Source organism: Poeciliopsis prolifica, unplaced genomic scaffold (assembly GCF_027474105.1).
Source record: "Poeciliopsis prolifica strain line A6 unplaced genomic scaffold, Auburn_PproV2 SCAFFOLD038, whole genome shotgun sequence".
NCBI classification, from domain to species: domain Eukaryota; kingdom Metazoa; phylum Chordata; class Actinopteri; order Cyprinodontiformes; family Poeciliidae; genus Poeciliopsis; species Poeciliopsis prolifica.
The window spans coordinates 5,005,199-5,018,515 of NW_026562413.1; the positions used below are offsets into that span (position 1 = coordinate 5,005,199).

Sequence of the window (13,317 nt, forward strand, 5' to 3'; positions counted from 1 at the left end):
TCATGTTGCTGCATACCAGAGTCACCAACTGCAACTAAGTCCAACCATTTTCATTAGTAGTTCATTTTCGTTTTGGCTATGTTTTTTCAATTCCTAATGTCATACTATCATTTTTGTATTAATGCTGATTTTTGGTTTTCATTTTAAAACGCTCTGCCTAACTTAAGGTGGTTCACTTATATAATGTGATTGTAACTCTGTTCGAAACCTAGAAGCAGTTGGAGTTTAGATTTAATTAAACTGAAACACCAAGCAAGTTAGAAAACTTGTCAATTCACTTCATGGTGAAAGGGGGATCTCTTATAAATAAAAGTTCAAAAGTCTTGGTCACAGGGAGTTGATTGTATGTTATGGAGTCATCTCATCTCCACTAATTTTCTTATCAACTGAATGTGACACGGGATGAAATAGTTTTAGCAAAGGAATGTGGTTTGTGTAGATAGCAGTAGCTATTAATTTCATAAACTTTTTAAACATTATTCCAAATGAACCTCCATAGAGTTCTTTCACAAATCAACTCCTGGTGAAAGAAAAAGATGCTCAGAAACAATGTTCTTTCAATAGTATTGGCATAAAACTTGCATTAGATTAGAGCAAAACCAGTGATATAAAGTTCTTGGGGTTTTTCTGCGGGCTGTCCTGTTAGCAACATGGAAATACCTTTAACCAATACTCTCGGGCAAGAAAAGCTAGTGAAGCAGTAATGACATTTGAGCATCGTTCATTTTCATTTTACCCCAAAAAATCAAGCAATTTTAACATGCATTAGATTCACAAGAGTTGGTCAAATTTATATTAGAAAGTGACCTTGGAAGGGCTTTATAATTATTACCCAACATATTGTTTAACAGAGCGGTTAAACCCTGTTCATCCTCACTCCTGAAAGATGACTCATTGTTGCTGTTTTCATCCCCAGGCACATCACTGATCTCAGTTAAACCACTGATTTGGAAGATGCAGTTTATGAGGAAGGTTTTAGCGTTATATCATTTACAGCCTGAAATACCCTCCTGGCATCAAATTCAGAATGAGAACAGTGAACATTTTTTAAGCAACTTTTCTACATAGTGGATTATTCAAAGTTAATAGAAATGGGATTAGCCAACTAAAACGTAAGTAGATGTCCATACAGGTACGTGGTGATTTTCAATTGCCTTTTGCAAATTGTGATTTATGTTGAACAGGGAATGACATCGCCATTAGGTGTCTGGAAATAAATAAGTCACTTTCCCTCATATCTACATCAAATGATATATAGCTGCACTGCATGTGGTTGGCAAACTGGGACAGATTTACAATGCTCCACCCTTGTTTAAAGCACAAGCATCTCATGATTTACTCTTGTTCCACTGATCCTGGAATTCACTAAAGATACTTTACAATAACTGTTTTGACTTACTGCCCTTGACAACAGGTACACCATATTCATTTTGGTACATAAATCAAAGAAAAAGCTGCAGCTGTAAACACTCCACTTAGACACTGAGCAGCAGCTTGAAGGTTTGGCTAAAATTGCGAGAACAGATAATAAAAATTGCACTAATTTTATTTAACGTCCTCAGTGCCTTTTTAAGACATTTGATCTGAGTAGGCTGCAAATTATGTGCTTTATTTTTTGAGTAGTTCCAAATCGCTTTCCATTTTTAGATCTAAAAATGACGAAGCTGGCCCCTATCTTCTTTTTTCTCAGACTAAAACTAAAAGTAGAAAATTGGTCATCCTGAATATTTTATTTTACAATAAAACAGGAAATTAAATATATTAAACATTTCCAAAACTCAACAAGTTGTCCTTTTTTTCCCCCAAGTTGTAAATGGGTTTTATAGCTTTAGGGAAAATTTCATGAGGCAGGAGAAAGGGATAAATTGCTCACTGGATTACAAGGTTTGCTGTCCACTGGTAAAGAAGGATATACTTTTGCTCCTGTAAGCTCCTAACCTTGTCTGCGGGTGTAAACTCCAGGGAATGTGGTGCGGTTAGAGGTTTCTAGAACACCACCAGAACAAGGCAGGTCTGACAGAGACTGCGTGTAGCTTGCGACACGCACTCTCTCTCTTACACACATATACACACGCCATAGCCGCGTTGCCAATGAGTCAGTGTGTGAATCACACTCCAGCTATGCTGCTGGTCGATTTTATAAGAGCCGGCGGCACAACAGTGCTTAATATTGCAAACAACTGTACTTTGTGGCACTCATTCATATATATGTATGTATATATATATATATATATATATATATATATATATATATATATATATATATATATATATATATATATATATATATATATATAAATCAAATGCACTCCCTCTAAATGAAAAAGCATTTACTTTATTTAGATGCATAGAAAGGCAGAGGGTTGCACACCCAGTAATGTGGGTGATTGCAGATGAGTCAGGAAATGAGCAAAGGGAATCCTTTCCTTTTTGTTTTGTCAGATCTATAGGATGAGTTGTACCCCTCAGATTCTGAATTGGGCTTCGACACAAACCCATTTGGGAATGTGGAAGGATAAGAAAAATATGAAGAGGGTTGTGCTAAAATCATCCATCTATGTCAGCTTTAAAGAATGAATCATCTGTTTCAGTTGGACTAGCAGATATGCAGCTGATGTCAATATCTGATCAAAATTTAACCTTTTTTTTTCTTTTCTTTTTTTAAATGCAAAACAGTTTTGTGCTCAAAACATTTGTGGCATGAAGTAGCTTTTTTTTTTTTCCTCACATAAAAACAGACCACATCTTGAAGATTTTGCAAGCTGATTAAAAGTCAGACTTCAAAAACAGTCGGTTTGAGGTGAATCTGCTGCTGCCGGTGGAGAGAAAAGAACACGATGTCTCTGTTTCTGTCTGACAGGCACAGATGGGAAAACGTTGAAACATCGCCCTCTGGTGGCGACAACAAGCGAGGCGCTTTTAAGAGAAAACTTGAGACGTTCATTTGTGGGAAACGCAAGAGTTTGATGTCAAGGTCACAACAGCACACATGCAAATAAGACAAGGCAGATGTATTTTTATAGCACCAGTAATTAACAAGGTAATTCAAAGGTAAAAACACTTTAAGAAGATGAACTAATAAGCATTTAAACTAAAATATATATAAAAATGAAAAGTTTCAGAAAAAGAAAACACTATAGTGCAAATTTATAGATATATACACATCCTCTCCTGCATATAGAGAGAACATTTGACCCAAAATGTGATTTCTGTTGAACCCCATGAGATCTTTACTCAGATTTGTAATTGCAAAAAGGCAAAGAAGTAAAGAAAAATCTGTATCAGACAATGTCACTCACTTTTCCTGTCAACCAATCAATGTGAATCGCTAATGCATGCCTACACAGAAGTTTTGGCTGCAATGCTGTTAAAACATGTCATTTGAAACGTTTACCAAGGCAATCTCTTTAAACAAGTTCTGAACAATTTGTTCTCATTAAATCGGTGTTCAGAAAGAGAAAAAGCTTTTGGCAAAGTAAGATCAGTGCCAGTGACCTCAAGGGAAAGACGCAGCACACGGAGGCATCTGCATGAAGCCGTGCTGTGGCTGACTTGTGCCGCAGGTGTAGAGTTTGGTAGGAGTGGTGCCACGCTGCCGGCCTATGACTCAAGTATAAGAACCTGGAGCTTTGACTGACCTCTCCAAGTTGTCCCTGCAACCCCTGTCTCCTCCTCCCTATGCCTTTGCATCTTGTTTGTTTTTTCACTCTCTGACTCATAAACCAACTCTTGCCTCCTCTGGCACCTCTGTCTTTCTTGGCTAAGGGAGGAGGCTGGCGCTTTTTTTTAAAATCTTTTTTTACCACTCCAATCGTGCAAGTCTTTCTTTTCGCTCCTGTCAGACCCAGTTTCTCTCAAAAGTCACCCTTTCGCTGCGATAAGGGAGTGGAAGGTTTATCTGATTGGAAAACTTCTCTGACTCACTCATCACACAAACTGCAGGTGATGACTCACTGCAACATGGGCCATTCAGCACAGTAAAGACGAACGGCTACGTGAGTGTGTGCTAGTGTCACTATGTTTGCATACACATTAACCTTTATATGCATTAGGGTGCTGTTGCAGAGAGGTTTCATGACACACCACCTACACTCCTTTTAGACAAACCCAGTGAGATAATCAATGTCGCTGTAGGCGAGGTTACAGTGTCCCTCGTGTTTATCGCTTAGGAATAAAATTGAGTTTTGAAAAGCTGTAAATTTTCATATATTTAGCATTTCTTTAACAGATGTGCATGTGTGTGATGGCGCACCGGAGGAAGAGGATAATTCATTATGACACGGCCAGATGCGAACTATAAATTGTGTAGAGTGACTCATCCAAGACAGACAGGAGCCATCAGCGGACACCGTGGCTGGAGCCTCTATTGTGACAGACAACACACAGCACCCTGATCACACAAGAAGGGTTTTTGTCAAGTGCAACATGCATGGACATGGGGCTTGACTGATGCCACGCATACATCCGCATTCATCCATACAAATGCAAACGGTGTGCCGTGACAAGTTTCCGACTCCCATTTGTTCCATTTTTGCATGTCTGTGGTAGAGATGAGTCACTTTTAACTGCCGTCATCACATAACTACTGTCACTTGGGACTGATTCACACTCCCGACAGTTTCTAAAATAATCAAGCTCTGCTGGGTTTTTCAAAATCGAAAACCTGGGTGAGAGCATGCTGGGTGCTTTTATTCTTTTATTAGGCAGCGGAGCCTTTCACTGGAACATGACATACAGATACAGTGCATATTTAGAGAATGTGAGATATAAAAAAATATAGGTCAAAAGAATGGCTTGCTGAAAAACAAACAGCACAACATAAAGGTGTATAATACAAAACATGACAATGAAAACGTTTTTCCACCTGGGCAAGTTCATCTGGAAGAAACAAAATGTTTCTTTTAAAACTGTTAATTTGTATTTTGTTATTCTTTTTTCCCCCACTGACAAGCACAAAGGGTTTAACGAGGTTGGTGTTCGTCGTCTGAGTCCTCGTCTTCATCCTCATCACCATCCTCCTCCTCAGATTCATCTTCGTCCTCTTCTTCATCCTCCTCCTCCCCTCTTCTCGTCTGGCGGCTGGAAGCTCTTTGTTGCTGTGACAACAAATTAAGTCACTGCGCAACTAAAACACTTTGCAGATATTTATTAGGCACACTTTGTGCTTTGGGTGAATCCAGAATATTTTCGTTCCATCACCTTGTCTAATCAGCAAAGTCCGCACAACCCAAATCAGATCACATTTCTCAAAATTGATGTTTTGCTTTCAGTCTCCTGCTTCTAGTTTCACACATCATGTAAAACAGGTTCTGCAGCGCAAGTTTCTCACCGCCAGTCTGTATCTTTCTAAGCGGTAGTGATTGTTCCCGGATAAATTCAAATCTAATCACAGGAAGGGGGTATGACAAGTCAGAGGCATGCTGACGTGACAGGAGTGTGTTGCAATGTCTCTCTGAGACCTTTAATCTGATCATCTCTGGACAGATAAAATATCTGAACATACCGGGTATATTCAGCTTCCGAAGCATTCCCTCAGACACGCTGCCTCACACCGGAGTTGATGCTTAAACTGTGATACAATTTTTATGTTATAACCATAACATATATTATTGGGATTTTATTGTTTTAGGACCAAATCCAAGTTCTTCATAATTGTGAGGTGGGACAAGAATAAAACATGGGTTTCTTTTTCTTTCTTACAAATTAAAATGTGAAAATTCAGCTCGCTCAATACTTTATTGCAGCAAATACACCTGCAAGTATTTTCTCTCTTCTACTTTTGCAGAGGTTTCTACTTTTCTTTGAAAAATATCTCGAGCTCAGTCAGACTGGGTGGAGAGTATCCTTAAACATCAATTTAAGAATAACTTGATCCACTTATGATTTTCTTGTAATAATCACTTTCTTCTTGCCAATGCATTTCTAATAACTGTCATGTTAACAGTTTCTCCCACCTCAGCCATGAATGTCTGCAGCTCCCCCAGTTACACTGGACCTCCAAGTTGTGTCTCTCATTATTCCTCTTCTTGCCCAGCCTGTTAGTTTAGGTGGATAGTCATATCTTGGTATTTGCAAATGTGTTATGCTCTGTTTTAAGATGGTTGACTGAACAGTACGCTGTCACATGTTCAAAGCTCAGTACATTGTTTTATAACATTACCCTTTTTGAAACTTCTCCACAACCTTTTTGTTTACAAGGTTTTGTAAAGTCTGTAAGCTTCCTTTTATTTAGACTAAACTGATGGACAAATGTTTTCAAAGCCATTGTTTGGAATACATTTTTTAGGGGTATCAAATAAAGGTGGTTTCCTATTTGCTATTGAAAAAATATAAATCCGGCTACTGTTTTCTTCCTCTTCATAATTGTGATCTACTTTCTGTTGCTCTCATCACATAAAATGCCAATACAAGTCATTGAGTATGCTGGTTGTAATTGGTGGGTAGTTTTGCAAGAAACTACAGTAAATCCAGAATTAGTCACTCACAAAAATGAGCAGTGCTGGGTAAACTGTTAACGTCGGAGAAAATGGATAATATATGCAGCGTGCAGTGACATGCAAATTAAAGAGAATGATGGATGGGGAAATGGCGTGCTTCTTCTGACAACTCGCTTATCGAGCACCAGCTCATGCTGGCATGAGGAAGCTACTGTTTTTTAAAAACAGCGGTGAGGTTTTCCTTTCTTTCTTTTATCACAACAATAAAACTTACGCAACCGCAAACATCAAAGATAAAATGATTACAAGCAAGCCATGACAGCAGGAACTTTCAGGGAAATTCTTACTTAGACTTTTATTAAGACTAAGCAAATAAAGGTCTGCTTAGTCTTAAGAAGAAAACTCAGTAAAGAGTTTTCATCTTACCTGTAAGGTACCTGATGTACTCAGGAAAGACCCGGTGTGATCAAGAGACGTCTTGGAATTGGCTCGCACTATGTCTAAGCGGGACTGGAAATCAGGGGGGTGCAGACAATTCCTGAACACCTGCCAAAACCAGAAGGGCGTGCTGCGTCAAAACAGTAAGATACTACTGAGGGATTGTTTAGCATACCTAAACATCGACCAAACAACGTGACAAATAGAGCGAATGAAAGCAGCTCGGACGTTATCAGTTTGACACTAAGCTGTGATTTTAACCACACCAATGTTTTTCAGGACTCTGGGTCAGGATTGTCTTCATGCCTATCATTGTGCATGTTTCACATGATTCAATCTCCCATGTTTTGCACAATGAGTCACTGTAAACCAGCCCCATCTCAGCGAAGAGTTTTGTTTCAATATGAATGGAAGGCAGATGATTCAGAGCAAAAACACACAGATTAGATGGCGACGGGCGGAGGGAAACAACACAAGGGCATCCACAGGAGGAACTTTGCTCACTGAGAATCATTGATCCTTTGTTCTCCCTTTCTCTGTTAGAATAGCCGAGAGAACCACTCAGCAGATGATAAACAAAGGAGGAAAGGCTGAGATGAGTGATCGAATTGAGCAGTATTTACCACAGATGACTTCAAAGTTAAGCCACAGGGTGTGGACTGTGATATGTCGGAATATTAAACAAAACCCTCAGGTTCATCAAACAAAGACCAGAGTGTGTACTTCAAACTGGATTAGGTTTTGGCGAAAAGTGCAATCCAATAACGAAATACAGAAGAGAACTGTAAAAATAAAGTGAATTCAACAGGGAGACATGTTTTCAGCTTAAATTCAGATGTAATAATAAAAAAACAGTCCGAATGCCTAATTTTATTAAACATGTCAACACCCATAGGCATCTTCTACATTCATGGTCTGTTAAAATAGCATAGAGGTGAATGTGTGGGGAGTTGCTTTGTTGCAGCCCTTTACCAGATATTGATTAACAATTAAAACTGTGGATGGCTTAAAAGCCTCATTATGTACAACTGTAGTCTGTAAAAGTGATCACGTGACTGAATAATGAGCTATGCAATCAGTTATTTGCAGTTCCTCTTTATTTGAGATCAGACCACAGACACCTCAGAGGAGACGAATATGAGGATGCATTTTAGAGCTGATTGTGGGCACAACTGTTTCTACAGAGATGCCGAGGATCTTTAGATTGGATCAGTAAGTGTCAGGTAGAAAAGTCTCCATTATCATCTGAAAAGGTCATTGATACTGAGATATGAAGGACTTGAACCATTTTTATTGAGATTCTAAGAAAAGTAGAATGCTGATGATATTTCAAAACTAGAACTAAATGCTCCAGATTGAATTTATCAAGAATCTTCCAACATACAGTTATGACAGTTATTCAATAAATTAGAAAATACATCTGATTGTTTCAGGTTCAACGTAGCTTTTGAAAATACATATTTTTTAAATGTATTTAAAATATTAAGATATTATCTTAATAATTATATCTTTATTAAGATATATAGATCTTAAAAATGATGAACATATTTTATGAAGCCTACATTTCAGTGTTCAGCATGTTTTTATTAGTTTGAGAAAATACTAAAATTCAAAATGTGTTATCCTTAGCTGTAACAAAATCATCACAATTAACAAAAACAAAGGTTTGAAAACTGTAGTTTGTGTGAAATTAATCAATATAATGTGTTTCATTTAGTGAATAGTTATTGAAATAAACTTAAAAAAAATCTAATTTATTGAATATTATAGTATATACAGTACACAAACTCAACCTTACATGACTGAATGTTCTTTAATAAATTACAAAAAAAACCACTTTTTTAACCAATTAATGTTTCTCAACAGAAAAGCTGACGAGTTCAGACTGAACAGTCTGAATTGTCAATAGGGTTGAGGTTGGGTGTATTCCACAAGCTTGATGTTAAGCTGCTTTACTTATTCCAAAAGTACTTGGAATAATTTTTGGTTGGAACACCTGCTCTTGTTAAAGTTTTTCTCAACTGAGCAAAACTGCTAAATGAAGCGAAATTGTTTAGAGTGACCCACAACAACTCAGCAACCACAAGAACTTGAGCTGATCGTAAACTGAGAACACAGGCAATTTCATTTCAACAAAAACTAAAAGGGTGGCAACAAAGAGGGAAGCTTGTGCTCCACAATAAAACCCTTTAAGCTTGACTTAAGCTAGCAGTTACCCACACAGGCAGTCCATCTATGTTCTAAGACACATTTCACGATCAGAGGAGGTAAAGACTGAGTGTGTTGGCCTCAATGACAAGAAGAAATTTTAGAAAAGTCAAGGTGAGGTTATCAAACCTTCAAACATTGTGCTTAATATTAAGCATGCTGGTAATAGCACCATGGCGAGCTGAAGTCTTGCTGCTGGTGGTAGCGATGCAGCGGTGGATGAAATAACAAAACAAGACCACATGCAGCTTCTTTCCATCCCCCCAACAGTTAAATAGTTATAACATGGACAAAAATGTGTGTTTTGAACAGACAATGATCCCAAAAACATTAAGTGTTTGTTTGGGAATGAATAAAGCAGTCCAGCATAAAACTTCTGGTTTGGCCCTAAACTCAAATCAATGAACTGTGTTTAAGTGACGTGACCCTGTTGCAAGAAATCAAATAATAAAATCTATCACTTCCCATAATAGAAGTTAAATACCCAGCCAAAAATGATGGAAAAACTTGATGTCTACAACTCTCCGCACCTTGCTAAGCAACATTGAAGCTAAGATTGGTGGATATAAATGTATATTTATGAGACTGTACGGATGAGTTTGTTTCTCTTAGAAAAAAAAAAAAAAACTCTAGTTTTTAATATTATGTGAAGTTGCTTATTGTGCAATCATGCCACCATAAAGAAAGAATACCGCAAAGGCATCTTGAAAAGCCAGTAACTGCATGCTAACGTTTGACAGGCACATCTCCATACCTCCAGGTCTGCTTCCTCATCCACACTTTGGATACTTTGGTATGCCACAGTGTAGATCTCCAAAGCCTTGGCATGGAACGACATTTCCACTGTCACAAATTCACCAAAGACTTTCTATAAGAGAGGAAGACACAGATAAGATCAACAGAAAAGAGTGAGATGGAGCGATGTGTTGACTGACAGGTAGCAGGGCAGGGAAGCTTGTAGTAAAACAGGAATAGTTTTCAGGCAGCCAAAGATGAGCCTGTGTGTGGACAGACTCCAGAGACTATACTGGTCTTTACTGTCTGGTTTCAGTTTACTGTTCCCCACCTTTATGTCTTGGATCTTCTGTCGCTCAAACTCATCTATGGTTTCCTCCAGCTGCTTGGTGGTTCGTGTGGCATCCATGGTTGCTCTTTGAAGCTCAGTTTCAGCCTGGGCGCAAAAAAATACATATAAGTACTAAAAGACAATAAACATCCGTGAAACTCTCAAGGAATTAGCATTTTAGATGTTCTTCCACTGAAGTGGAACAAAAGAATAAACTTTGTAAGAAACAGTGGAGAGTAATGAAGTGGGCAGATCTCACGGGGCAGACCTGAGACTGGAAGTTTAATTAAGAAAACACAAAAAATGAACATCTTACTTTCTTAGGTGAATGCTAAAGAAGAAAAATGTGCTTCACAGATGAAGCACTTATAATTAGAGATGATAATTAGCTGCTATTACATGAATGTTTCTTTGTGTTTTTGATCAAGAACTAGAGAAACAAAACAAGGATACAATGATTTGTCTGTCTGAAGGGTTTCTAAGTCTGGTCTTCTCGAGTTGAGCCATCTGTTTGGCTTCTCTCTCTCGGGCGCTCTGTGTTGCCTTCAGATCCTCCTGCATAGACATGAGACATTTCGATCAGATAAAATTTTAAACTGATGAGGTGAGCCACAGAAAATGTGCAACATTTGCAACTCACATAAGGTTAATTAACCTGGTAAGATTGCAACTAGACATGGGCAGTTACCAAGGTATAACAAGACTTAAAATGTCACACAATACCACGATTTAAGCGTTATTTTTAAAAAATGCCAGAAAATGTGCTGAAATTGCCACATATGAGCTATAAATATAGCTTACGGTAGAAAAGTGAATGACTGATTCACTCTTGTAGCATACAAGTAAAACAAGTTTTTACTTGTTTTACTTGTCTCTTCCAGTCACAGATCTTTCGTCTATATCCTTGCTTATTCGTGGATGAGGCAAGAGGAGCCTAGTGCTAAACTCCAAATGTTATTGGGTGAAAATCTTGATAGATTGTTAATTATTTTACCTAAATATACACATCCATATATTTGAAACATAAAATATCTATTACAAGGTAGGCATCTTTGGAAAGTTTCAACTTCATATAATAACTATAAAAAAGACTAAATGCTACAAACAATATGCTTTATGGTGAAAGGTGCTGACTATCGAGGGTACCTAATGGTATTGCATCACTTTATCAAAGAAACAATACTGCCCTCTTGCAGCCATGCAAGGCCATTGACAAGAATTATAGTTGCCTGTACAACAGCCTCCAGGGCCCTTTTTAAAAATAAATTCACACATTTTAATTGTGCAGCTATGCTGTTTAGTTCAACTGTTCATCAACCCATGCCGGATTCTCTGGGACCCTTACCCTTTTACGTTTCACCACAGCTCCATAGCTTTTTAATGGTTCTATGACTCTGGCTTCGAGTCTTTCCACCTATAACATGACATACATGTTAGATTTGGTCATATTTAAGTCTGACTTAAATATCATGAAATGTAACTGAAAATCAACCTCAGCTTGGCGGTAGTCTTGAATCTTGGCAAGGTGCTCTGCAAACTGCTTCATCCCCCGCTTTAGGTCTGGCGTCTCCGTGTCGGCGTACAAGCCAATTTCCCGGACAAGAAGGTCTGCTTTGTCTCGCAGCCTGGCTGTTTTGCGGGCATAGGCAGCAAACAGTTGGCACATATCTCCAAAGTGTTTCTCCACTTTGGTTATGTTCTCCTGGATCTTCCTCGTCTGGTTATCTCTTGAAGGTCAGAATGAATTAGGTCCAATTAATGAAAACACAGCTCACACAAACACATCTGTGACATTTTTAATTTGTTAGAGAACATTGGTGAATAAACAAAATCATAAAAACAAAAGAGCTCACAAGACAAGTGGTGGTGAAGTTGAGAGCAGAGTTAGGTTATAGAACAATAGACCAACTTCTGAGCATCATGTGGAAAACCGTTCATCATCTAAGTATGTAAAGTATGGAGTATGGTATGACTTCAAACCTACCAAAGTAAACCAATTAAACAGTCTAAGCAAGGATAACAATAAACAAGGAAGCAGACAAGAGGTTGTTCCCCCACAAATCTGGCTTTTGCATTCATGTGTTAGTGGCCCAAAGACCAGACCTAATCACTTGAGAATCTGCAAGATGGGTTTTCGATGTGCAGAAATAATGCAGAAATAACCCAAAACATTGCAATGACAGGTGTCTATAAAATTCATTTTCAGATTTAGTAAATACAAAACGCAATTTTCCTTCACCTTCATAAAAAATATGAGCTACACTGAAGCCGGATTTTGTAATTTCGCAAAAAATGTGACAAATCTTAAAGACCCACAGATATCATACAATGAATACTGTCGCCATAGAATAGATTTTAAGATCAGAAAATGTAAACCGACTGTAAATAAGCTCCCTGCATCATAGACCCATAGAGGATATATAACGTTATGGATTTCCAGATTCTTAGAGAAAAAAAAACCCGAATCAACACACTTAGACACATAGACAGTAGATAAATATATTTAACAATATAATTCAGCGAAAAGTCAGTAGAAAAACGTTCAAGAAAAACCAAAAACATTAAAGCTATCCTAACTACTGAGCTATGTCACTGCTGGTTTTGAGCCTGATTTTGGTCGATCACTTTCGTTCTAATTCATTCAAAATATCCTGATAAATGAGTTTTACCTGGCTCTCGCATCCGGCGTGCGACTCATCTTCACAGAGAGAACCAAAAGCGGTTTACAGGAATGTCCACTCGCTCCTTGCTGGCTAACTAGCAGCTAGCTAGGTTGAACGCCAATCGGCGGTTTCCATGGAGTCACTAGTTCATTTCCGCTTCAAAGTTGCATTCTGGGAAATGAGGTCTTTGACTCCTTTTGAGATTTCAGTAAGTTTATCAAGAAATTACTTGTTTTTTCTTATTTACATAAAAAATCAGTCATCACTTTATTTTTTTAAAATAAGATGACACATCAGGATTTGTTTATTTCGTTCTGCAGATGCGTAGCATTCCAATTAGATTAAATTTGAAAGGAAATTTGGACAGTTCTTTCATTACATCTGTGAAAATATCTGCTTTTAATGTTATAAAAATGGGACAGACAGAGATAAATCACTGAAGAACGTGTCCTTCCTTTAATGTGACATAAATCCTGTAGAGCTCAATAAAAAAAGCAAATGGAAA

At 37.9% G+C, this 13,317-nt stretch overlaps 1 protein-coding gene across 1 annotated transcript; it reads right to left on the reverse strand.

Moving 5' to 3' along the window:
- Nucleotides 1–2,990: 2,990 nt before the first annotated feature.
- Nucleotides 2,991–12,853, reverse strand: cibar1 (CBY1 interacting BAR domain containing 1). The gene is made up of 9 exons (XM_055054080.1): nucleotides 12,819–12,853; nucleotides 11,642–11,876; nucleotides 11,495–11,563; nucleotides 10,603–10,704; nucleotides 10,418–10,423; nucleotides 10,150–10,254; nucleotides 9,838–9,951; nucleotides 6,864–6,983; nucleotides 2,991–5,096 (listed from the first exon to the last, which is right to left on the reverse strand). The coding sequence occupies exons 1-9, from the start codon at nucleotides 12,845–12,847 to the stop codon at nucleotides 4,962–4,964; spliced, it is 915 nt and encodes a 304-aa protein (XP_054910055.1). The 5' UTR covers nucleotides 12,848–12,853; the 3' UTR covers nucleotides 2,991–4,961.
- Between the last annotated feature and the right edge of the window lie 464 nt (nucleotides 12,854–13,317).